Genomic DNA, 26226 nt, shown 5'->3' with positions numbered 1-26226 from the left:
TCCCTCAGCCCTGGGAGCAAAGCCTGCCACCGTGTCCTGCCCACATCTGCCACACAGTGGGGTGTCACTCCAGGACCTTGCTTCAGACATGTAAGCACCCCAATCCATTAAATCACTGATGTCTCTGTCACTGACTCCGGGCTCCTTCTTCGGTCTCGAAGCCGGGCAAGTACAGGCCTTGTAGGCCTGTGGGATGTAGCCCAACACCCTACAAAATCAGACAGAAGATTTGAAAGATTCAAAATCACGGTGATGTATAAAAAAAGGATGGCCAATGATACAAGGACTTGAATGTAAGTGTCAGATGAGTGGAACAGAAAATAGATGCTGGAGAGTGTGTAACTGCACCGCATTTACCAAAGTCTAAGAGCACGTGCTCTGGGTTAGACGTCCTGAGTTTGAATCCTGGCTCTGTCAGTTACTAACAATTTGGACTGGGAAAATTTGCTGAAGCTGCCTATATCTCAGTTTCCTTACTTGTAAAGGGCGGGATTTTTGTGTAGGATGTAGAGTATTGTGAGGTTTCTGACATTGTGTAAACTCTCAATAAATGTTAACTATAGTCGTCCCTCAGTATCCATGGGGGATTGGTTCCAGGACCTATGTGGATACATGGATACCAAAATCTACGGATACTTAAGTCTTGTATTCTTGATATCTGAGAGTTTTAGGGCCTGGCCTGGTAAAAAAGAAATGGGACTAGAACTAGTCCCAGGATGAATGTGAATGAGACTAGACTAGAGAGGGGAGAAAATTTAAACCTAGAGACCTTGAGACTCCACATGACTTAGAGCACAGATGGATGTTGTGGGAGTCACGTGGAGGAGTCGCCCTGAGGGGTGTCGTGAAGTATGTGTGAGAGTGACAGAAAGCAACAATCAGGGAAAGAAAGCAAAAGATGAGCAGGAAAGAACTCACCAGAATTTCCTGAAGTAGGATGAGAAATTTTAAGTAAAACAAAGAAACTGAAAGTATCTTAGCCACTGTGTGAGAGGAAATGAAGTAATTCAAGGCACAGTCAAAAAAAAAAAAAAAAAAGTGCCACCAACTGGTACTGAAATAAAAATGAAGATAGTTAAAATGTGCCCCAAGCCCGCCAAAATGGCTCAAATGAAAAAGACTGGTAGTGCTAAGTACTGGAAAAAGGGAACTGCGGTTGGCAGGTGTGCAAATTGGTACAAATCCTTTGGAAAACTGACGATACCTACTTAAGCTAAACATATGCACAACCTAGGACTCGGCAGCTCTACCCCTAGGTGTCTAACAAACAGAAATGCATATCGTTTGTCCAGCAAAAGACATTCATGTTACGAGCAGCAGTAATTATAAAGGTCCCCAACTGGGAACTATCCAAATGCCCATCCACTGAGAATGAATGGACACACACCGTGGTGTGTCCTCCCAGTGGAAGACCATACGGCAATGAGAGGGAGGGCGTCACGACAACATGGATGAATCTCACAAAACCAAGCAAAAGCATGAACACAAAAGAGCACCTAGTGTGTGATTCCATATGATTGCATTTGTATGCAGTTCTAAAACAAGCAAGACTAATTTTGGTGTTGAAAGTTGCCTCAGTCTGTTCCAGCTGCTATAACAGAACACCGTAGACTAGGGAGCTTGTAAACAACCGACACTTATTTCTCACAGTTTTGGAAGCTGGGAAGTCCAAGGTCAAGGCACCAGCAGGTTCAGTGTCTGGGAGGGCCTGCTTCCTGGTTCATAGACAGCAGTCGTCTTGCTGTGTCCTCACATGACAGAAGGGAAAAGGGAGCTCTCTGGGGTCTCCTCCCTAAGGGCACTATTCCTAATCACTTCCAAAGGCCCCACTTCCGAATACCATCACACTGGGGACTAGATTTCCACATATGAATTTGTAAAAGGACACAAACATTTAGCCTACAACAGAAGTCAAGGCATGGTTATTCCTGAGGGTGGATTATTGACCAGAGAGGGGCACAAGGCTGGGAGAGGGGCTGGTCTTTGGAGGTGCTGAGAGTGTTCAGTTTCTTAAGCTGGGTGAGGACTACATGAGTAAGTTCAGTCTGCAAACATTTATCAAAGTATAGGGGGAGGGTATAGCTCAATGGTAGAGTGTATGCTTAGCATGCATGAAGTCCTGGGTTCAATCCCCAGTACCTCCATTAAAATAAATAAACCTCAAAATATATACTTACTACTTGTGCATTTTTCTTTGTGAATTTAATTCTTAATAAAAAATTTAAAATATTTGCCCATATTAGACATTGATAAAAAAATTATTGAAACTCCTTTGTTTACTTATAAGTGTAGCTGCTTACTCTCAGGTTTATATTGGTATAGACGACGATTTTGAACCTCATTTTTCATGTTTATAATATTACCTGCTTCACAGTTGGTAATATTGGTGAAAGGTCATTGAAAATGATGAGAGAGGGAGAAAGCTTTGTCCCCACTCCTGATGTTTCCTTTCTATGAACACAGCAGCCCTGGTCTCCCTTACCCTCCGCTCACTTCAGCCAGGATGGTGAAACTGACTGGTAAGTGTGGCAAGTATAATACATTCCCCTTCAGTCTTCTGCTCTTGGAAAACTCCCTGTCTAGTGCAAACGGTCACTGAAATTCAAGGAGATTGAGTCCATCCTCCAAATATAAGCAGATAATAAGTGACAGAGAATTTGAATTCAGGTCACTGATTATAAAGACCATGCTTTTAACCATCCCCCTGTATTGCCTGCCTCATAAGTCCTGTATTAAACATAAAATAAATGAGTTGTGTGCTACAGCCAGGAGTACAACAGGAATTCAGGGGAAGAAGTGCTCTCTACAAGGATTAGGTCAGGATGACTGCACAAAAGACTTGCGGGGGTCACCTCCTGCTCACTTCTGTCAAAGTACACATCAGGAGCCAGTGCAGCTGGAATTAGCACTAGCCTCTCTCAGGGCGTACTAGAAGAGGGGTCTGTGGGTGGCAAAAGCAGCCAGCAGAGTTTAACCACAGCGCCACCGGGCTGCGTCCCAGCATTTACTCAGTTTCTCCCTTGGTTAAGCTACAGTTTGTCATTTACCTCTTTTGGTGTTCACCTTTGAGTTCTTCCAGGACTTACCTCATACTTCTAAGGTGTGAAATGGTGTAAGAGGTTTATTTTCAAGCACCTGAAGTCAGAGGATATGCAAAGGGCATGCTAATAGCATTTTATAAAGGAAGATTATTTCTTTTTATTGACATACAATTTGTACACAGTCAATGGCATTGATCAGAAATGTTTCAGTTAGGTGGGTTTTGACAACCTTACACCTATGCGGCTGCTACTCCAAATAAGGTAGAAAACATTTTTATCACCCCAGAATCATGTTGAATGATTGTGTGTGTGTGTATGTGATTGTGTGTCTGGTTTTTTCAACCAATATAATATTTTTGAGATTCATCCATGTCATTGCATTTATCAATAATCCATTTCTTTCTACTGCCAAGTAGTATTCCATTGTATGGCTGTACCAAATTTGTTTATCCATTCTCCTGTTGGTAGACATTTAGGTTACTTCTAGCTTTTGGCTATTATGAGTAAGGCTGCTATGAACATTTTTATGAAAGTCTTTGTGTGAACATATGTTTTCACTGCCCTACAGTAAATTCCTAGGAATGGAATTGTTGGGTCATGGGATAGATTACGCTTATCATTGTAAGAAACTGCCAAACAATTCTTCAAAGGGTCACACCATTTTATATTTGTGCCATCAATGTTGCTCTGTATCCTGAAGGAAAATTTTTTACAAAACGATGATGACGTTTTAGTAAAGTGTATTTGTCACCCTGTCTAGGGAGAGAAAGATTCCTGTGGGAATCATTTGGAGGGAGGTAAAAACAGCCAACAGAGGGGAGTGGATTGGCACTCACCAAATAGTATTCACGAGGAAGCCAGCCCAAGGGGACCACGTGGGCAGCAGGCTCTGTGGCTCCCAATCAAGGCTGTGTTCTCAGCTGATGACATTCATTCCACATGCCAGGCCCGCTGTCTACCATCCAAGTAATCTGGGCAACTTATTGTTTTCGCTCAAGTTGTGCTTCATTGAAATTCCTCTTGGAGTGTCCCTTTTGGTCACAAGTTCTCTTTCTTGTCTGGGAGCCAAGATCGCGAAGCTTACTGAGCACAGCCAGGCTTTTTGAATTTGTGCTGCTGACTTCACCTCCAGTTGAGGGATCAAAACGGATGACCCTGCCCCAGCTCCTGATCAGCTTTCCCTGGCTTCTGCAAGGTTGAGAGCAAGTGATTGTTCATCTTTTGACTTCCAGCAGGTTGCTTTTAGCAAGGTTTCAGTTTGTTTTTTAAGCTATTATGTTCAAGGGAGGGCAGAGCCAAAGGCTCTGATGATTTCATTTTGAGACAAAATTCATTCTCTATGAGTTTTTCTTTGAGGTTATCATCACAGAGGCCAGAAATAGTGTGGAACAGCCCCCAAAGGAATTAATCTTAGTTTCTTCAGGCATGACTGATTCTGATTGTATCTTCCTATTGATTCTGTCCTATTAATAAAAAATTCTTGCTAAAGTAGGTGACCAGCCATTCCTTCTTCCTTAGCCAGACTCCTCTAATTGCTACTCACTGTAAGTGTTCCCATTTTCCACTTCTTCCTTCCTTTACGACACAGGATTTTTCCCTCTGCCTATCAAAGGCAAATTCTTCCACATAAATTCTGGATCCCATTCCATCCTACTTTCTCAAGGAATGTGTTCAGTTGGTTATTATCTGCAGCAGAAATAATTATCCTCCTAAATTCAGGCTTCTACCTTCTAATCTATAGAGTCGCTGCTAGAAAGTGGCTGTCTAGCCTGAGACTATGTTCCTCAACCTCCCTTGCTTCCAAGTGAGGCCATGTGACTATTTCTTGTCAATATCATGTGATGGTAAGTGACAAGGGTTACTTCTTGACCAGGAAGCTTGAAAAGCAAGAAGATTTCTCCCTTCTGCTCCCTCGATGCAGAGAAGCATAGCAAAGCTGAAACTCATACATTAAAGATAAGGCATCCACAAGATGAATGGAGGCTGGGTCTCTGAACCATGGGTTGGAGAGACCCACTCGCCACTAAGAACTTCTGTTTTAAAATTTTACATTTGCCAAGTCGTTTTGTTATAGCAGTTATTGTTACCCTAACACATTACTTTTCTTTCCTTTACATCTTCCACTTTTCTCTCTACTAGAATCAGTCTGCATTCAGACATGACCAAGCATCTTCCATCTTTAAACAAAACAAGACCAAAAAGTGACCTTCTTCTGACTCCACAGTCCTGCCCAGTTTTCTCTTTACCTCCTTTCATAGACAATCTTATTAGGAAGTTGTCTATGTGCAGTCTTAATTGCTTGCTTTCCATTCACCCTTCAGCCCAATCCACATGGTTTCTTTGCCACCATTCCATTATAACTGCTTTTGCTGAAGTCTTCAATAAGCACTGTGCTTCCAAATCCAGCAGATACTTTCTGGTCCTCAGTGTAACTCCCAGGATTTAACACAGTCAGCCAATGTTTTCTTCATGACATGTTTTCTTCTCCTGGTTCCATTAAACAATCTCTATGTGAATGACACATAGACATTTTGAATTTATCATATCCCAAACTGATCTCCAACTCCTATCCTCCATTTCCTCATCTCAACAAATGGTACTTCCATTCAAGTAGTGGCTCATGCCAGAAATTTGATGTAATTTTTGACATGTCCTTCTTCTTCCCAATCCACAGCCAATCAATCATCATGTCCTGCCAATTTTACCTCGTAATTTTTCTCAAATGTAGATACTCTCCTTCATCTCCATTCTTTCCTACAACCCCTTCTGTTCTCCACATCTATGATTAAAAATGTAAATCAGATATTGTCACTTCCCTCTGAAAATCCGTTAGATTTTCACTGTTTTAGGATAAATTCCTGAATCCCTAATTCAGCATACCAACTCTTATATGATCTTGCCTCTGCCCATGTCTTTAGTGTTATCTAGCCCTCACTTCCTTTTGCTCGTTACATTCCAGCTTTTCTTTCAAATCTTTGAAATAACAAGTTCTTTCCTACCTCAGAACTTCTCTAATCACAAGCACAAAAACCAACTCAGACAAACTTAACCAAAAAAGGAACATAGTAGCTCATGTAAATAATGAACCTAACATGTGGCAGGCTTCAGACATGGCTAATTCCAGAAACTCAAATTGTGACCATATTGCTCTGTTGCTTCATCTTTTAATTCTGCTAAACTTTGATTTGGTTCCTTTGATTTGACACAAACTGTCATCACAGAAGCAAGATATCCACTGTCTAGAGATGTCAATTTATGTAATGAAGAATTAGTCTTACCCAAAGACAGCTCTGGCCTTTATCCTTGTCTTCTGGGAGATAATCTTCAGGCACTTGGAACATCCTACTTGATAAAATTGTCTGTGTTTGCCTGGAGTCTGTAGACCAGACAGCAGAATAGTAACAGCAAGGCCTTTGATCCACAACAACAATATGTGTTAAGGTGGGAAGTTTGAGTTTTGGTCTCAGTAACCTCTGGAGGGGCTGGAGACTGAGACTACCCATGTGGGCAATCAGTCACTTAGGTCATAAAAATCTAGGCACTGATGGTGAAACGATTTTCCTGATTGGTGACGTTCTGTGCATATTGTCACATATGGATGTCAAGAGAGTAATGCTTTCCTGACTCCACAGGGAGAGGACAACTCAAAGTCAAGTTTGGTACCCTCCTGGCCTATGGGTCTTTGCCTTTGGCTGACTTTAATCGGTATCTTTTCCCTGTAACAAACTGTAACCATGAGTACAGCAGCTTTCAGTGAGCTTGTGAGCCCTTTCAGTTAATTATTAAAACCGGTGGTAGTCGTGGGGAAATATCAAACACGCAGGTGGTGTCAGAAGTGAGGATGCTCTTGTGTGAACTGTGCGCCCTCAAAGCACGCAGTTGGCTAACTCGTACACTGTTATGCATTCTTACTTAGTAATTACAGCCAAATGATTCTGCTTATCCTGATATTCTAGAAGAAAGATTCCAGAGGACACTTTGGCTGGGTAGCTTTAAATAGGTTCCCATCCCTGAACCAGTCACCGTAGCCTGGGGGAAAGAATGGGTGAGTCTTAGTCAGATATCTGCCTAAGATACAGGAAGTGGGTTTCTCACAGGAAAGAAGGTTTAGGTTACCAAAAGGAAAAAAAGGAATAGGATAGGGGTGCTGGGTGGACAAAAATAGCAAACACTCAGTATGGTTCATTTACACCAGCCTGTCCCTCTGTCAGGAACACTCCTGATTCTTACTCACCACCTCCGCCATCAGCACAATTGAGTTTCAGATTAAATGTCACTTCACCAGAAAGGCTTCCTTCAATCAAAATACAAGTCCCCATTCCAGTGTCTTATCGCTCTTGTCTGTTTGTGATTATATAGTCACTGGCATGATTATTGGTTTAATATCTTAGTGCCACCTTGACTCTAAGCACTATGAATTCAGGACCATATTTATACTGTTTATCATGCAATAGGTACTTAGAAAGATCTGTGGAAGGAATGAACGGATAAGAATGAAAGAAAACCTGTCCATGGATTGCCTTCATCTCAGATCTTATGCAAACTTTTCAAATGTTCTCTCTTAGTAAGAGATCAGTAAATAAATATCTGATTAAACTTTGGACTCAGTTGTTGGAAACAACCAAAGAAACTTGCCTCAATCTTGCAGTCAGGAAGTCAAGAACTGCATAACTCTTAGAAGTGAAACAAAATATGTAATATTTGTATGGAAACAAGTCTCATGATGAACTGATAAAACTATGTTCCTCATCTTGCATCATGATTTTATCTGATTTCAGCCACACAGTAACCCAGTGAGCTAAGTAACACAGGCAGATGTTTCTTTCGTCTGCTTAACAAATGGGGGTGGAAAAAGGCTGGAGAACCAGTAAGGTGAATTACTCAGGATCACATGGAAAGATTCATGGTCAAAACAAGACTCAAGATTATTACTCAGCGATCCTGAAATCTAGTTCTGTACTCTTTCTACCAAATCAGTGTTGCTCATCCTCTCAGATTTACAGTCAACACACACTGCACACTATCTCCTTCAGTTGTGGGATGTGTCAGAAGTCACACAGTATTTTTTTTTTAAAGTCACACAGTATTAATGTAGTAAATTTGAATAAGCATAAACTTGAGATTTTCCATACTTATGGACATTTCTGATTATTTGAGCTTTTAGCATTCTTTATAACACTCCCTGATTTTCATCAGGGACTTACTCCTTCCCCATTCTCAGTTTCAAAGGTTCTGGTGATTTTTCCATCCTCAACCCAGAGGTACACTGGCCAGTGAGAGCCTAGCATTCTCTAGGCTGTAGACTTAATTAAGGGATAACACATGGTCCATAAAGTCCATGCTAGTAAAATTGGGTAAGGGGGAGTAGACTGATTCCTTCTAACTGTAACATCTGTTGGATTAGGGTAGGACCAGAACCTGAGACTCACTGTCACCATTGGCCAGAAACACAAGCTGTCCTGGGGGAGCAAAGCAGCATTTCTTTCATTTTCAGAAAAGTTTAACTTATTTTACATCAGGGCCCTCTGTCCTTCCTCTCCTCTAGTGTGAGGCCCTGCTGTACTCCTGCTAACTAACCTAAGTGTGATGGATGTGACGAGAAGGCTCTCAGCACCCACTCATGTGTGTCTTCTGGTACTGCAGAGACTGGAAATCTAAAAACTGTATGTTCCAGATTCCTCTGGAGCTAGAACTTTGGGGGAAAAAAAATCACTTCCCCTGAGTGGATGGATTTGCATCAGTTAAGAAGGTGAAAATGAGGGTTTCTTCTTTTTTCACTGTCTCTTTTGTCCAACGTGCTTTTCTTACAGTGCATGACAGGGTTTGTCACTAGTTTCAGAGGTGTCAGAAGCCAGCTACAAAGGTAGCAGCAGCAATGGCTTTCAGGGCCACATTGTGCCTTTCCATGGCCCTAAGTACTCTTGCCTAATTTATAGCCCTGTCCTCCATTAAAAAAAATACTGTATGACTGCATTGGGACAAAGATTAATATATGATTACCACATATTTAGATATTTAATTCAGCCTACAACTTCATTTTTTTCTCCCGATTTTAAAAGAAATTAAAATAGCTTTATGGGCGTCTAAATATATTGCAGGCACTAGTCATTGCTCCTACTGTACCTAACAGAAAAGTCAGCCCCCATGGTGTTTGGTTCCCTGGAATTCAGCTAAAGCCGATTCCCTGGAAGCAGTTCCGTGGAAGGCCATTTGCTGTGTTGTTCTAGGAATCATTTCCTGAAACTCGGCTTTTCCTAAGGTTTTGTAAGCACCGAATTCCCTATGTTAAATCCAAACTCTATTAAAATAACCAGAGTGGTCCATTTTCTGCAATTACACCTAATTGATGGGAACTTACGCCATTATTCTCATGAATCCCTCAAGTCTGTTCTTTATCCTCAATTTCCCTGCTCAGTCAGTCTTGCCCCCCTCACCCCATCTCTGTTCTCCTTCACCCCATTGCCATTTTGCCTTTCAGTATGTTCGCTGGAATCCCCATGCCATGGTGGGGAAAGCTAGAGTGTCTGTATTAGTCAGAGAAACAGAACCAGTTGGGTGCATGTGTGTGTCTAGACATAAAGATATAGATATAGTGTGTGTACGTCTATCTCCATATCCACATCCCTGTCATTTGTCTATCATATATCTATTGAGAGATACAGAGAGAGATTAATCTAAGGAATTGGCTCACACCATTGGGGTGGCAGGCAAGTCCAAAAACTGCAGGGTTTGGTCAGCAAGCTGGAGACCCAGGGGAGAGCTGACGGTGCAGTTCAAGTCCAAAGATTGCCTGCTGGCAGAGTTTCCCCTTCTTCCGGGGAGGAAAGCCTTTTCCTGTGAAGGCTGTCAGCTGATTGGATGAGGCCCACCCATATTATGGAGGGTGATTTGCTTTCCTTGAAGTTTGCTGATTTAAATGTTACGTGCATCTAAAAAATACTTTCACAGAAGCATGTAGAATAATGTTTGATCAAATACCCAAGTGCTGTGGCCTAGCCAGTTGACCAATTAAATTAACCATTACATTTTCATGAATATACATCTATTTCCGACCACTTTCTTTCGTCTCCTTGCCTGAAGCATGCTCTCCTATGACATGGCTCTTCTCCCAGTAGTTCTTAGCGTGGGGGTGTTATTGTCTCCCACTCCCCGGAGCCAGAGGGCGAGGTGGAGCGCCAGCTCTTCCCTCTCTGCAGTGTGCCTGCTCCCCTTCTCACTCCCCTCACCCACTCTCATCTGGTCAGGTGCAGCCCACATGTCTCAGTGCGAGACTGACAGGATCTGTTCTCACTTCCTGAGACTCTCTCAGCTGACTCCTTTCACTTCCCTTCTGCCCTGTCCCTTGCCCTCATCTTTAACGACTTCAAATCCGTGTTAACCTTCCTGATCCCCTGACCCCACGCATGTTGCCTGGGCTAGTGACCTCTGTCTCTGGTCCACCTCAGGCTGCAAAGTCACACTCAGCCTGCACAGGTCTGTTCTGAGCTTGGCTTCCCCACCTGCAGTCACACAGCCTGTCCTTCCCTCCACCCCACGCAGCAGGTCCACCCTGCTTCCCCGGCATCTCTCCCGCTTCACACAACCTATGCTCCTTCATTTGCTAATTCTGTTTGCCTGCACTGCTTCCTGCTTTGCCCCCACACCCCAGACCTGACATTCAAAGAACCCGTGAAGTGCATGTAAAGCAGTGGTAGGTGGTGGTAGTAACTTGCTAGGTAATCGTTAGATGTGCGCTCTTCCTCCTTTTCCAAGTTACCCTGTGTTTTTGGAGGAAAATGAGAAACTCTGAAGATATGGCTCATTTCTTACTCAGGGCTCTAGAACTTGAGCTGCACCATGACTCCTACCTCGCCATCTCTGCTGAAGTCTCCTGGTAACTCCCCAGCACACCGACTTGGAGAACTGACCATTCTAGATTATTTCTACCCCCATAAGCCTCCATTTTCTTCCCTCAATTCCTCTACCCAGCAACCTTACAACTTTGCACACAGAGTGATGCCTCCTGCTTAAAATAATCTATTTTAGGATAACTTCCCCCAGAAAGAGACCCTGAGACAAGGATCCATAGATCCCAGCAGACACTGGTAGGTGAGAACGGTTGTGAAATAGAAAAGGGAAGGGAGCACATACTGGTGTGCTATGAGCAGGTTATTACCGTGGACAACTGGGGCTGGTCCTCCCTTGGGGAGGGGGTCTCTGGCAGGCAGTGTAGACCATACCTCAGAGCTGTCCCAGCTCAGAGAGGAGAGCACTTGGTATTATCTACTGCCTGCCACCTGTCATTAGCTGAGGGCCATGCCAGGGGCGCTAGCCTCCTGCTGCTGCCATTCCGCCCTTGCCCTGGGCCAAGGCAAGCTCTGACAGCTAGACACAGGCACTGCCGTGAGGAGCAGTCAGCGTGTATGGAATGCTGAGGGTCGGGGGGGCTTAGCTGGGGCAGCAATGACATCTCCGCTTCCTCTCCATCTAGCCTTACTGCAACATGGACCTGTACCGGCATCTGCTTTCCCAGCCCTTCATTCAACGTGCAGGCTACTCTCAGATACATCACTTTATTTAATCCTCTTGATCAGGGACGTTGGCACTGTCCCACTTTTACCTACATAAGAAGAAGCTAAGAAAGGTCAAAATTAAGCAACTTCACAAAAACTACCCTGGTAAGTTTTTCTGGTAAAGCAGAAATCCAGGGTCAGAATCTTGGGGGAACACCCATCATTATGAGTAATATCTTGGAGCAAGAAGAGGTGGGTTCAAAGTAGAGACAGAGGAGTTATTTTGGATTCTCGGGGGAAATTCTCCATCTAAGACCAGTTTCTACCATTCTTCCCTACCTTCATTTCTGTTGACACATCTTTCTAAAGCTTACTGGGCCAGAATTTATTGTCTTTATCCATGGGCCCTAACACAATTTCTAAGAACAAAGATCAGACACAATGTAAGTTTCAGAGTAAGTGATGCCTGGTAATAGTGTAATGTAATATAATGTAATGTAATAAGTGCTCAATTTTATGCAACAATTATGTGTCCGTCACCTAATACGTACCAGGCATTAGGCTAGGCACTAAGAATACAATGATGGACCACAAATATCCACTGACAAAAGGTGAAAATCAATGAAAGACATGGTCTATTGTTGAATATGGAATATACCACATTTTCAAACTGATTCTGTGGAACCATCAGCTAATGATGGCCATTTAACTTTTGCAACTAAGATGAATCTAGTACTCAGTATTTTTTCTCAGTCTGGATCTATCTGAGTTTTTTTTTTTTTTTTAACATTTAATAATAATAGATAATGTTGACATGAAAAGAGCACGCTCTTCATAGGACTGCTGTGAAGATTAAATGCAATAATAAGTGCCAAATCCCAAGCATTTTATATAATTTATCACACTTGCTTGTATCCATAGACTGTAAATTCCACAAAATGATCACCGCGATAAATTTAGTTAACATCCATCACACACACAGTCAAAAATTTTTTCTTGTGATGAGAACTTTTAAGATTTTCTCTCTTAGCAACTTTCAAATAAGCAATACAGTATTGTTCACTGTAATCACAATGGTGTACATTACATTCCCAGAACTTACTTATAAGACACTGGTTTATTTTAATTTACCTACATATATATATCCAGCTTTTATGCCACTTAGCACACAGTAGGCTTTCAATTAATATTGATGGGCTCAATGATTAATATAGATATTATTAGTTTAATTTGATTTGATTTGATTTTTAATTAAAGACAACTTTATTTTTCCAATACCAAATGTACTTTTTATTTATTTTTTAATTGAAGTATAGTCAGTTACAATGTGTCAATTTCTGGTGTACAGCATAATGTTTCAGTCAGACATATACATCCATATGTTTTCATATTCTTTTTCATTATAGGTTACTATAAGATATTGAATATAGTTCCCTGTGCTATACAGAAGAAATTTGTTTTTTATCTACTTTGTATGTAGTTGTTAGTATTTGCAAACCTTGAACTAAAGATGAAACAAGAACTCAGAGAAATGGAATGATTTTCCCGATTTCTCAGAGTAGTTGGTAGAAGTTAGGACAAAGACACAGTTTGCCTTCACTGCTTCCTGCTTTGCCCTCATACCCCAGACCTGACATTCCACTGTGCCTAAGAGCCTCTATAAAGCAGGCAGCATAGTGCTGAGCACAGAGTAGACCATCAAGACATGCTGTTCTTTCACCACTGCCTTATTAGAGATGTCTCGGGAGCAAAGGGGGGCTCTGCTGCTTCTCCCCAGAGCTCTGCATGGCCTTCCTCCTCATCACTCGGTTTCCTCTCTTGACTCGTATTCCCCTCCCAGAAGCTCCAGAAACGGCGGATTCCCCTGCGGCTCAGGCCTGGGCCCTGCCAGTCCTCTGGATGTTTGCCTGCGTGTCTGCTATCACTGCAACTCAAAATGCACCCGCAGCAGCATGACCTTTTGAAGCTGCAGGCCCCGTTGCTGACTGGTTTCAGTACCGCTGCTCTGCGCAGCGTGGGGAAGCAGAGACGAAAAATAGCACACTTCCCCCACGAATCAAGGAAGTTATGTAGTAATGCTGGAAAGTTTGTTCAGTGTTCCAACTCTGCCCTTTCACCTGCCCTGCCTTGCACATCCTCGATTTCTTAGCTACTGATAGCCCAGCGATCAGTGAGCAGACAACATGCGGCAACCGTTCACTTCCGGTCTGAGGGCCTCCTGATCAGTCAGTCTCCGAAGATTTAAAGACGCTGTCACTGCTTTCTTTGTCAGGGTGGCTTTCATCCTGTAAGACAGATGACCTGACATTACCAATCTATAACTTCCGAGGAACGAATTCGGATTTCAGTACTCGTGGCTGTTAGATGCCCGTGATATATCATGAAGTTGCTTGGGGCAGGAAGCTAGGGGGTTCATGTGGCATCCAAGTTTCCAGACCCTTCTCCCCTTGGAAAAAGGCCTCTAAAGGAAAGAGCTTTGCAGCCGCGTCTACTGTTGCATCAAGTCATCACGGTGAGAGTGTCAGGAGCATGGAATCTGCAGCTGTAGATACTCGGTTTGTATTGTGGTTCCAGAGTGATCTAGTTGTGTGATCCTGGGTGACACTCAGCCTTCTGAGCTTCAGTTTTCTAACTGACAAATGGGGATAATGTTACCTGCCTCATGGGATTTGTTGTGAGGTTAAATGAGATAACTATAAATTGTCCATATTCAAGTTAAGAAAACAGTCCCTGTTATTATTGAAAGGAAAACACCTGAGAGGATCAGAGCACAGTTACCACCTACTGGGTCTTCAGGTCTGTTTTCTGAGAAAAGAATGTGAGGTCTTAAAGCCAAAGTCCAAGGGAAGCTGAATTCTCCTCTCTGCAAGGGAGTCGAGAGTATTAAACTTCAGTGGGGGTGGGTATAGCTCAGTGGTAGAGCGTGTGCTTAGCATGCTTGAGGTCCTGGGTTCAATCCCCAGTACCTTCATTAAAATAAATATATAAATAAATAAACCTAATTACTTCCAGCTCCCCCAAAACAAAGACAAAACAAAAAAGATTGTTAAGCTTCAGAAGTTGCCCAAGATTATTAAACAGAATATGCAGTCCTTTGTCAGTTACCCTATAATTATTAATAGTAAAACCCTTGAAACCAAAAGGATCATATGCATGTGCTAGGTATAGCAAAAGAAAATAGGTAATTGGGGAAAGGTGTAAATAATATCCAATTATTACTATATTTCAGATGTTGTGTTAGGTGCTTTTTGTCAAGGAACCTTTGTTACCTCATTTAACTCCTCGTGTCTTCCACAACAGATCCAGTCATCCCTCCTTGGGGGCCTTCCTGGCACTATGAGTTCCATAAATTATTCCCATCTTTTTAAAAAACTGAGATATAATTGACATTAACATAATTTTAGTTTTAGGTGTACAACATAATGATTTGATATATGTTTGTATTTCAAAATGATTAGCACAATAGGATTAGTTGACATCCATCACCACACATAGTAACGTATTTCCTTTTTCTTGTAATGAGAACATTTAAGATTTACTCTCTTGGTAACTTTCAAATATACAATACAGTATTATTAACTATAGTCACTATGTTCTACATGACCTCTCCTGGACTTAACTTATCTCATAACTTCAAGTTGGTACCTTTTGACTGCCTTTACTCATTTCATCCTCTTCCCAAACACCGCCCCTGACAACCACCAGTCTGTTTTCTGTATCTATGAGTTCCATTTTTTAAAAAAGATTCTACACATAAGTGAGATCATACAGTATTTGTCTTTCTCTGTCTGACTTATTTCACTACTCCTGTCTTATAAACAGAAGGAAATGGTGGATCAGCTTTGCTAAGTGATTTGCCCAAAGTTGCACAGCAAGTGGGTGGTATTTGAACTCAGACTACGCCTCTGGAGCTTAGAGTCTTTCAGTTAATACCTAGGAAGGGGCAGGTCAGGAGGCTGTTTTCCCAGAGGAAAGGAGACAGAACCATCACACTGAGGACGACAAGAGCAGCCCAGGAGAAGCAAGACAACCCCAGTGTCCCCAGAGGCGTAACCAGAGATAGATTTGTGGAGTTTCCCCACAGGGACTTTCTCTGGGTAGATTATAAGTTCTGGGAAACCTTGGACCTTCCAGAAGTTTCTGGCTGCACCTAGACCAACCAAATGACACAACCAGCTCCCAGAAGTAAGAGTGAGGAGAAAATCAAGAATGGACAGTTGGTTGCTTGGTGGCCAGGGAAGGTCTCCATATTGAAATAATTAAAAGTAGACTAAACATTGGAAAGACGTTCCTCTGTCTTGTCAACATTGCTCAAGTCAGCCATAAATTAAAGCAGAGGGCTTAAGAAGAGAGGAGGTAGAAAGAGGAAGGAAGCTGCTTTTCTCCTTGTCACCAAGTCTTATCTCCAGAAACATATCTGAATAAATTGAAGACATCCTCCAGTTATTGCTGTCAAATTTAGCCCTCCAGTGACAGAAGGCTAAGGTGTAGGCTGGTACCCAGAAGACCTGAAATGACTGCCAGGTGCCTGAGGTGGCTGGCCGTGCCTGCTGCACAATCTGGTGCCTCCTTAGAGTCCTGAGGTCCCTGGTGAGACACAGAAAGAGCTGGAAAAGTAGGACCATTCCCAGCTGAATGTTGCTGTGCATCACCCTCTTCTTAGGAAAGACCCCGCTTTGAGTGTACATCCACGAGATGGGTCTTACACTGGTTCAAAGCCGTGACAGAGAGGTCTCCGTGGCTCTCACATTACCTGTCTATATCTGGAAAGCAGGCAATACAATGAGCATCTGTGCTGTGGGTTCCATCACAAAGAAGACTTAAACTTGTCTCTAGCTATTGCCCACAATGAGATTTCTGAAATCAGAAAGAGAAAAAGAGAGAGTGAGAGAGAGCAAGGGGGAGAGAGAGAAAGAGAGGGAGGAGCTTAACTTTCCACTAGATACTGCAGAAATAGGAAACAAGTGGGCATTAAGGGTTGGCTGTTACTATTCAGGCCCGGAGAAGGCTCTCCACAAAGGGTTGGTGACCCACGTATCCCAGGCACTCTTTGTTGCATGACTTTCCCATATAATCAAGGCTACATAACTGGGCAGTTCTTGGGAGCTTGTCCTCATCTCTGTGCCAATCTTTATGTCTTCAAAGCTCCTACCAATGAATTCCTTTAATACCTAGCTCAGAGTTTCCATTCCCAGAGAATCCTTCCCTGACAGGTCTCATCAATCCTTCATTTGAGCTCTGGGCACCTTTTAATAACCAAACTTCCTTATATTTCATTAAAAAATGTTTTAAAATTAGTAAATCAATTATTGTTAGAATTTTACAAAACACAAATCAGAAAAAAGAAGAAAATGAATTACCTGTCATCCTACCACCCACAGATGAACAATGAACAGTGACCTCAGCCGTATCTGTTCTCCCAGTTTCTCTGGTTTTCTGTTTCCCAGTGTTTTGTTAACGTTCTTTTTTCCTACATAGCCAAATATCACATGTGTCTCTTGAACACGTGTATCTACCTATCTATATCTATACATTTTAATGGCGCATAGTGGTTCACAGCATTTTTAGCAGCTTCGTTACAGAGCATACCATGTGTTACTACAGTTAGTGGTGAGTAGCACTCACAGAGTGCATACTATTTGCTGGGTTGTTCTAAGTGCTTACATGCACTGATCCATTTAATCTGTGTACTCCAAGGTGGTTGATTTAATTATTACTATCAAATTTCAAGATAAGGAAACAGAGGCACAAAGAGTTTAAATACTTTGTCAGTGACTAGTATGTTTAGAGCTAGAATTTGAACCTGAACTGGACTGGCTTTAGGCTCTTAACTTCTGCCCTAAGGACTTGGACAGTCTTTAACTGAGCACCTAATCATCAGCAGTTTCTTCAAATATCTTAGTTGTTAACACTGGAAGTCAGGAACAACAGTGTGAGAATCTTGTCTGAGGTCAAAGAGCTGCAGAAATGGGGCAGCCAGCTCGATATAAAAATAGCCTTTAAAAAAGTTTCTTCTGTATAGAACAGGAAACTATGTTCAATATCTTGTAACAACCTTTAATGAAAAAATATGAAAACGAATATATGTGTGTATATGCAGGACTGGGACATTGTACTGTGCACTGGAAATTGACACATTGTAATTGACTGTACTGCAATAAAAAATAAATTAATTTAAAAAAAGAAATGCAGCAGACAGGTGGCCCAAACCCATCCACCACCGCCACTACCACCAACATCACCACTATTACTATCACTACCACCACCACCCCCATCACTACCACCAGGCTATCTTTGCTAATTAGCTAGGTATCCATCTTTACTTTCTCTTCCACATTCTGCAGAATAAGTCTTGGAAGTCAGAAAATGAGTAGCTTTATAATCCCAGCACCCAGCACAGTTCCTGGGCCATGGTGACCATGCAATAAGTCCTTGAAGGAATAAGGGCTCAAGGAGTTGATTTGACTGACAGCAACCAAGGAAGACATGAAGAGATCAGTAAACACCTGTTTAAACAGCGTGCAATACGTGATCTAAGTTTGTCTTGTGCACTTGGCTCTCTAACACAAAACAACACAAAAAGTTTAAATTTTCCACGTTGAAAATCTCTAAACTCCATGGAGTTCATGTGGCCAGGGGCACCTGTATAGGCCAGTGACGCCCAGGCTGCAGTTCTCCAAGTGGAGGTGTGAATTTGGCTCCTGCTCACTCGCTCCCCACCGGGACCTCTGCTCTCCCCACTCCCCCGCTACTGTGGCCTGCTCACGTGTGTAGGAGCCAATTTGATCTCAGTGTCCTTTGTCAAAGTTCTCATTTGCCTGGTGGTTGACAGTGTAGCAGTTGTTACTTCGGGGCAGGCTCAGAGCTCTGCGAGTCACCCTGGGCAATTATTTATCGCCACATCAGTTCCACGAAGCTGGTGCCAGAAGAGGACTCGGGTAGGTTTCACTGGCCCATTTTCTCTGTGCAGAGCTGGGTTTTAAAACTCGTACAGCTGAATGGGCTGTTTTGGTGTCTTGGATTAGAGGGTTTGGGATTTCTTTTCTATTCTTTATTGCAGCAGCCATTCGATGCTACCTCTCCTTTGTAATTCACCTCCTCAGTTGAAATTCTCCTTCCTTCCACTTTTGACTTTACAAAATCCATAGAAACAGGCAAACTCTAGTCTCAGAGCAGGGCTGACCCTCTGGTAGATGGAACCGGCAGAAAGCTGAGCTTGCTGACACTAGCAGAAACGCAGCACTAGTAACAGAGTTCATGCACAAAGCAACTAACACTTGCTTTACTTCCACAGTCCCACGGGAGACGCCCAGAAAGTGGGTGGGAAAGATCTGAATCTGTCAGTTTGCCGGGGTGGGTTTGAAAAGAAATCTAGGGTGATTTCCGTGGGTTGTAAAATACAAGGTTTCATGAGCAGGGAATTGCCAAGAGGTCGCTTTTATCTCCTTTCCTAATTACAAACTAGGAGAGTTCACTTTACAACATCCAAAAATCCCCCAAGTGAATCAAGCAAAAGCAATTGTAGGTCTTCCAAACAGAGCCAGAGGATAGCAGTCAACGCTCATTGAACACTTAAGGTGGGGCAAACCCTGTGCTGAGTGTTTTACTTAAACTGACTAATTGAAAACTCAATAACTCACCCATCTGTATCTGAACCACTAAATGCTAGTGCCGTCCTGGCTTTACAGATAAGGAACTGAGGCACAGAAAGGTTAAGTAAATCGACTGCTCACCTGTCACACAATTCAAGTGATGGCCAGGAAATAAGTCTGGACAAACTTACATATTTGACTCCCAGCATCAGAGAACACATTTGACAAGATAACACTGATTTCAGTGTTTTCCTTGAAGACGTCCAAGGCCAGTCTTAGAGTTACTATCCCTCTGCAGTGGGATAATTTATTCTACAAATGCTTACTGAACACCTACTCTCTTCCATTTGCTGGGCAGGGCTATGCCAATGCAATTACTAGTAACTACTTCTGATTGAATTAAATTCTTCACGTGATTTATTTCATTTAATCCTCACAACTTTCAGGTAGGGGCTGTTATTAGCAGGTAAAGAATTGATGTTGTAAGGTACGCAGAAGTAGGAATATAACACTGTACCCATGAAATTTATATAATGTCATAAATCAATGTTACCTCAATTTAAAAAATTAAATTGAATTTTTAAAAAAGAATTGAGGTGTAAGGAAGTTAAGTAGTTGTCAAATGCTGACTGCCAGAAACACTGCTACAATGAGCAGAGGACCAGGATTTGGATGCAGTTTGATCTGGCCTCCAAACCAATGCTTTAGAGACAAAGTAAAACTGTAGAAATTGGAGGTTATCAATATGACATGAAATTAGGGAGATGGAAAAAGGAGAGGATACACAGAAGTAAAGGTTGGATTATACTATTTAAACATTTCCCCTATAATGAAAAAGAATATGAAGGGGAGTATATGTACGTATATGTGTGACTGAGACATTATGCTGTCTGCCAGGAATAGACACGACATTGTAACTGACTATATTTCAACTAAAAAAAATTAAAAATTAAAAAAATAAACATCTCCCTCAACACACCCTTACAAATAGGCTAGAGACACCCCTATTCAATGTCTGCATTTGTCATTTTTTTTTGTAGCGCCGTGTAAATAGACCAAATATCCTCCCACTCCAGAATGAGGTGTACAAATCTCCGTCCTTCTGCAGTTCACCAATCACAGAGCCCAGGACTCTTTCCAGTTTGCTAGTTTTCTCCTCTTCACAGTCGTTCATGGACCAAACAGTGCATAACGAGGTGACTTGAATGTACTCACTTAGCCGGCTGATCCCTGGAAGAGTTAACATACATTTCATGTAAATGCAGATGGTCCTGGGAATTGTGAGAAACAAGAGGATTAAATTAAATGATCCATATGTTCCATTAAGAAGGGTTTTACAGCAACAGTAAGATGCCTGGACCATAACATTCTACAGACAATGAAGATGTTCCCGAATAATTCATATTTGGCCCAGTTATTCTGAAGCAATTAAAATAAATAGGTTTTGCCTTTGGGACACGGAACCACAGGGTCCAATTTGAACTCGACCTGCCACCTTGTGGAAATTAGAGGCAAGAAAAAACATGGCATTTGAATAATACATTGTAATAGTAATATGATCTGGGCTAACATTTATTGAGGGCTTACCATACGCTAGGCACTATGTTAAACAACTTTTATTTTTTAATTTTTGTAAAAGAAATTGTATTTATTCATTTATTTATTTATTTTTAATGACAGTTCTGGGGGATTGAACCTAGGACCTTGTGCATGCTAAGCATGTGCTCTACCACTGAGCTACACCACCCCAACTCCATGCTAAACATCTTTTAAATGTTTTCTCATTTAATTATAAAAATAATTTTATGAGGTAGGAACTACCATTGTCCCCATTTTAAGGGTGAGGGGTCTGTGGCTTAGCAAGGTAAAGTAATTTGCCAAAAGTCACAGATCTGGGCAGCATGACGCCAGGGCCCGTGGCCTAAACCACGCACTGCCCTGTACCAGATAGTATTTAAATAGATCTCCCCTCTCATCCTCATATAGTATTTAAATATTTAAATAAATATTACAATCCTTTGGAAGGGTCACTAAGGGTGAGATAACCACGTTCCATCAGAATCATCAGCAAAATACTTTCAGCATCTCTCAGCAGGCCCGGTGCCCACAAGGCAAGAAGGAAGAGAGCAGAAGGGTTGGAGGAGGAAGCTTTCCTTGGAGTCTTTCATTGTCTCAGTTCCCTTCTCTTTGCAGCATTCTGTCCAGTGATCGCCACTCCCTTCACGTCCTTATCTTCCTTCATCCTCATTCATGCACAGATACCGTCTGACCTGGATCCTACACCTTGGTTTCCCGTTGTGTAAACTTGGGCTAGTAACCTAACCTTCCTGAGCTTCACTTTCCTCATTTGTTAAGTGAGGATAATAGTGACACGTGCAATCCTGTGCTGAGAAGAAATGGGATCTAAAATGTCTAGCACGGTATTCAGCAAGTGGGAAGTCCTTGATTCGTATACACAACAAAATTTGATTATTTTAATATCAATGCCACAGTTCTACACCACAGGTGAATGACATTTAGTACTTTTCATGGTAGCTCGCATGATTATTTCCTGTGCTCCTGACATCAATCTGGTACGAATAGCAGGAAAGATCTTCTCCCCTGCTTTACAAATCACTGTCATTGCAATTTGTCGTGTTCCTACTATGAACAGGGAACTGGGCTAAGAAGTGAGAAATATATAACATTTACACTGACATTCACAGTGGTTGAGTGGCTGGCCTTTATTTTTTTGTGTGACAGAGAACACAGTGATTCCCTGGGAAAGCAAGAGGATGAGATAACAGAAAAATATGTTGGTCTCTGCCTCTCGTTCCTGGCACTGAGCTCTTAGAACTCTTATGATTTCCTAAGTGATAAGAGCACTGGGAGCATCTTTGATTTTAATATTTGACCTTTGCTAATGAGGTAACTCTATGTGGCTCCTGGATGAGGGCTGGCCCTCGGTAAGATCAAGCCATGATTAGATGTTTGGAATTTTCAGCCCTGCCCCCTATTTTCTTGAGAAGGGAGAAGGGCTGAAAATGGAGTTAATGGTTGACCAAGCCGATGTGATGAAGCCTCTAAAAAAGCCCAATACTATAGGGTTTGGGGAGCTTCTGGGTTGGTGAACACATGAGCTATGGGGAGTGGTGCACCTGGATGGGATGTGGACACTCCGTGCCTCTTGCCACACACCTTGGTCTACGCATCTCTTCCATCTAGAGGTTCATCTGTATCCTTTATTATATCCTTTTATAATAAACTGGCAAACCTAAGTAAATGTTTCCCTGAATTCTGTGACCACTCTAACAAATTAATCAAACCCAAGGTGGAGGTCGATGGACCCTCCAATCTACAGCTAGTCAGTTAGAAGCGCAGATGACAACCTGAACGTGATTGGCATCTGGACAGGGGGCAGGTAGCCTTGCAGGACTGAGCCCTTCACTGTGGGTTAGTTATCTGCTATCTCCAGGCAGATAGTGTCAGAACTGAGTTGTTATAGGCTGTCTGGCTGGGGTCAGAGCATCGTTTGGTGTGGAACCCACTCCCCACCTCAGCCCCTGCCCAACAGTGATAACTGGTGATCAGAGCCCATTAAAGATAACAACCCAAGTTCTTCCTAGTTTGGTGTTTTGTCTGTTACACCCTGCCCCTTACTGACTGGAGATGAAGGCTACTTCTACGGCCGTAGTGGGGCACCGTCACTCCAAAGCAGCACAAGGGGTAAAACTGTGATAAAATATGATAAAATCATGTTTCCCCACTTCCTTCAGAGCAATTTTGTGGCCTCCTAGAAATTATATTTATGAATTTATGACTTACACAATGGCATGACAGGGAGCAGTCAAAATCAATCAAATGCATGTCATGCAATGCTACAGACAAGTGTCTTTTATGTGCCAAGCATGTTCTGAACACTAGGGATACAGCAGTGAATGCAGCAGACAAAAATCCCTGCATTCAAATAGCTAAGTTCCAGGGTTGAAAAGAACGGTGGCCTTGGAGGGGGGATAAATTCTAAGGCAATAATGGTGGTTAAGAGCCTGGACACTGGGAGTTAGGCTGTTTGGATGTAAATCTTGGCTCTTCTAATGGGCAAATTACTTAATTATTTCTCTAAGCTTCCATTCCTGTATCTGTGAGTTAGTGCCTACATTGGAAAGTTCCTTGAGGATTAATGATTTAGCACACACTACACTGTGTAACACAGTGCCTGGTGCATCGTAAGCACCCAGGAAATATTAGCTGTGATTTACTGCTTGGTGGGACACCTATTTACCAAATCACTTAAGCCAGAATTGTGGGGGCAAACGTGACACCTGACTACCTTGATTATCATGTTCTATCAGTTTTATCCCCTAAATATTTCTTAAGCCAGAGTGTGTATTTTCTCCTCTTTTCTCCCTGGCCATCCCTTAGCTAGGCTGACACTTCCAGTATTGATGGAAGAATGAATTTGTCAAGTGGGCTCCCTGCCTTTAGCATTGTTCCCCCATACATTCCTCCTTGATCAGAAAGTGGACCACATAATCTCCCTGATTGAAACCCTCCTGGAATGCTCCTCCCAGGACTCTCCCTTGGTGGTAAACTCTTGAGCAGGCTATATGAGGCTGTCATAATCCAGCCCTGCCTGTCACCGCTCCCCTCCTCTTGCACACTAAGCCTCCACCATGTGTGTCTCTCCCTAAACAGATTATAAGCTCTTTGGCCAAAGGAAAGGGTCTTAGTTCCTAGCATCTCCAACACTTAGCACAGGGCGTGGCACGTGGTAGGTCTGCAGAAGAAGGGTTGCAGTGCTGTCCTGATCATGTTAATGTTTGGTAACAATAAATGATAACACGATACTTGAACACTTGCCATATCCAGGCACCATCTTACTTAATCTTTAAAAACCCTATGGGAAAGTTAAGTGCTATAATTTTCATTCTTTTACAGATGAGAAAACTTGGGTTTAACTGGGTTTTGTAGTTGCCAGCACCACAGACTGGTAAGTGGTAGGGCAGGGCGACAAAGCCTGGTAGGTGGATTCTAAACCCCTTATGCACTTTGGGAATTTCACAACAAGACATAACTTCTGCATCTTTCTGAAAGGTCTCAGAGGTGCTCACCAGTGGAATCCACTGATTAAAAGTTCTGGACTCGCACATCACTGTTTCTGTTTCTCACACGTCTATCATTTTTCTATTGTAGTTCAGACTAAATCCAACTAGAATTTTCTACCCTATCTATTTCCTTTTTGTCTAGATATTTCATATTAGGTCCCTTTCAAAGATAACATGGCAGTTTTTTTTTGAAATATGCAGTTTTGCAAAGTTTTTTTAGAGGAAAAGGATACCTTGGAAACTTGATTGTTAACACCCATTCTGGGGAAGCAGTATTTGGCACAGAACAACCACAATTCACGCTTGCCGCCCAGACAGGCAGTAGTAGGTGTATTAATTGTTCAGCAGATGTCTTCTGAGGGCTGAAATAACTTATCATGGGTTGCCACTCCTCTAGTTTAGTCGAACTAGAAAGGGGAGGCCAGGATTACATACATCTTCATTTTTATTTGTTTTTTAAGGATGAATGTGATTAATAAGATAATAGATAAACTGAAGCAGCAACAGCTTTTATAACAAAATATGTTTTAAAATACTATTAGTCGTTGGTGGCAGGTACCAAACAATGCTGGTATATGCTAAACACAGAGAGATTACCTTTGACAAAGACACAACTTGTATTACGTGGTTCTGCATTTAATATTTTAGAACAGTGCAAAGATTCTCACTTTCAAAGCAGAAATATAATTTGGATGGGATTAACAAATCCTCAATACTATTAAAAGATTTCATTTAGAAACTGCTACACCATGATGAGATTCCACAATAATCACTTTTTGTTGCCGTTATTATGGAATAATGAAATTTTCTATTAGGAAAACAGGTTGCTGTTGACACCTGCTTGTCAACGCTGCGAGACAGGCGTAAGCAGAGTAGCAGGAAAAGCCTGTCGTGGAAGCAGCCTTCAGAGAAGATGTTCTGACTCAGTCTTCTCCTCCACAGAGCTTTAAGAGCGTGTTTCCGTAGTATCCAGAGGTATCGGACTGCAAGGAACAGAATCGATGGAAAGAACAGACACGGCATAAACAATGAGGGGACCACAAATGAATCAAATCCCACAGAATCAGGGGATTCACTGGCGTGTGAAACTCACGACCTGTACCAGTTAGTGAAATGCATCTGTAATTCCATCATCCATTCATACCTGAGTGTTATCATGTTCCAGCCTAGCATCTTCTTTACAATATATAATGTTTAAATTCTTCCTGATATATTGCAATTATATTTCAATTTGGATTTAAAAAAAAATGAGTGCATCAACTACATAATATTACATAATCTTAATTTTCTAACAAAACTTTAAAAAATTATAGTATTTAAAAAAATTATATAGGTATTTATCAAACCTTTGCTCTTCTAAGGGTTAACTACTTTAATCCTTATAGTAACTCTGTGCAGTAGGTAGCATACATATCTCCACTTACCAAAGTAAAATGAGGAAAACAGAGGTTAGGAAATTTGCCCCAAATTATATGGAGAATAAGTGCAGAGGCAGGATGTGGACGCAGTTAACCTGGCCCCTTAACACCATACGGCACTTTCTGACTTAAGTGAAATGAACTACACCCCAAAGAGTATGTCTCCCCGTCCCTCTCCCTAGGCTAGCCAAAAAAAAAAAAAAAAAAAAACCAACTTGGGTCAGAAAGATACCTTGTGGGACTGAGGGTGAGAGTGCAAGACGACATGCTTGTTATGCAAAAGAGGTAAAACTTTTTGCATGGCCTCAGAGGTAAAACTTGGCTTTTAACCCAGATTGCCTAAAACCCTCACATTATTCTCATTTGATTCCAGGCAACTCAAACAATGAGCACGTCTCATCACAAATTTCACACTGCAGTAATGTGGAGGAAACGAAGGGGAAGAGGTTGAGCAATACGCTCATAATGAGCCACAACAGGCATTCGTATGCATTCTTCTGTTTTATGTAGATTTTAGTTCTTCCCTATTGGTTTTCCTAACTCCTGCTTTGCTGTGTGTAATAATCTCTTGAACTGTTGACGAGTCAACAATGCTCTAG

General features: G+C 42.0%; 1 protein-coding gene and 1 long non-coding RNA gene across 4 annotated transcripts in view; one reads left to right on the top strand and one right to left on the bottom strand.

Annotated features, from left to right (window-relative positions):
• Positions 1–26226, top strand: part of LOC105080343 (uncharacterized) — a 57192-nt gene that overhangs the window by 24430 nt on the left and 6536 nt on the right. The window lies entirely within an intron of this gene.
• Positions 14957–26226, bottom strand: part of ANXA3 (annexin A3) — a 57012-nt gene continuing 45742 nt past the window's right edge. Inside the window, exons 13-14 of one of the 3 annotated variants that reach the window (XR_012500271.1) lie at positions 16894–20355; positions 14957–16390 (exon numbers count right to left, since the gene is read on the bottom strand). Coding sequence is in view for 2 of the 3 variants with exons in the window: in XM_010969286.3 (XP_010967588.1) it covers positions 25133–25192 (60 nt within the window). In the remaining variant the exon portion in view is untranslated. Of the gene's footprint in view, positions 20356–24636; positions 25193–26226 lie in introns of those variants that run through there. The other 2 variants (XM_010969287.3, XM_010969286.3) reach the window with 2 other exon arrangements.

The sequence above is a fragment of the Camelus bactrianus genome, chromosome 2 (genome assembly GCF_048773025.1).
Source record: "Camelus bactrianus isolate YW-2024 breed Bactrian camel chromosome 2, ASM4877302v1, whole genome shotgun sequence".
NCBI classification, from domain to species: domain Eukaryota; kingdom Metazoa; phylum Chordata; class Mammalia; order Artiodactyla; family Camelidae; genus Camelus; species Camelus bactrianus.
Note: the sequence above shows the minus strand (reverse complement) of the source record. Positions and strands in the feature narration are given on the sequence as shown.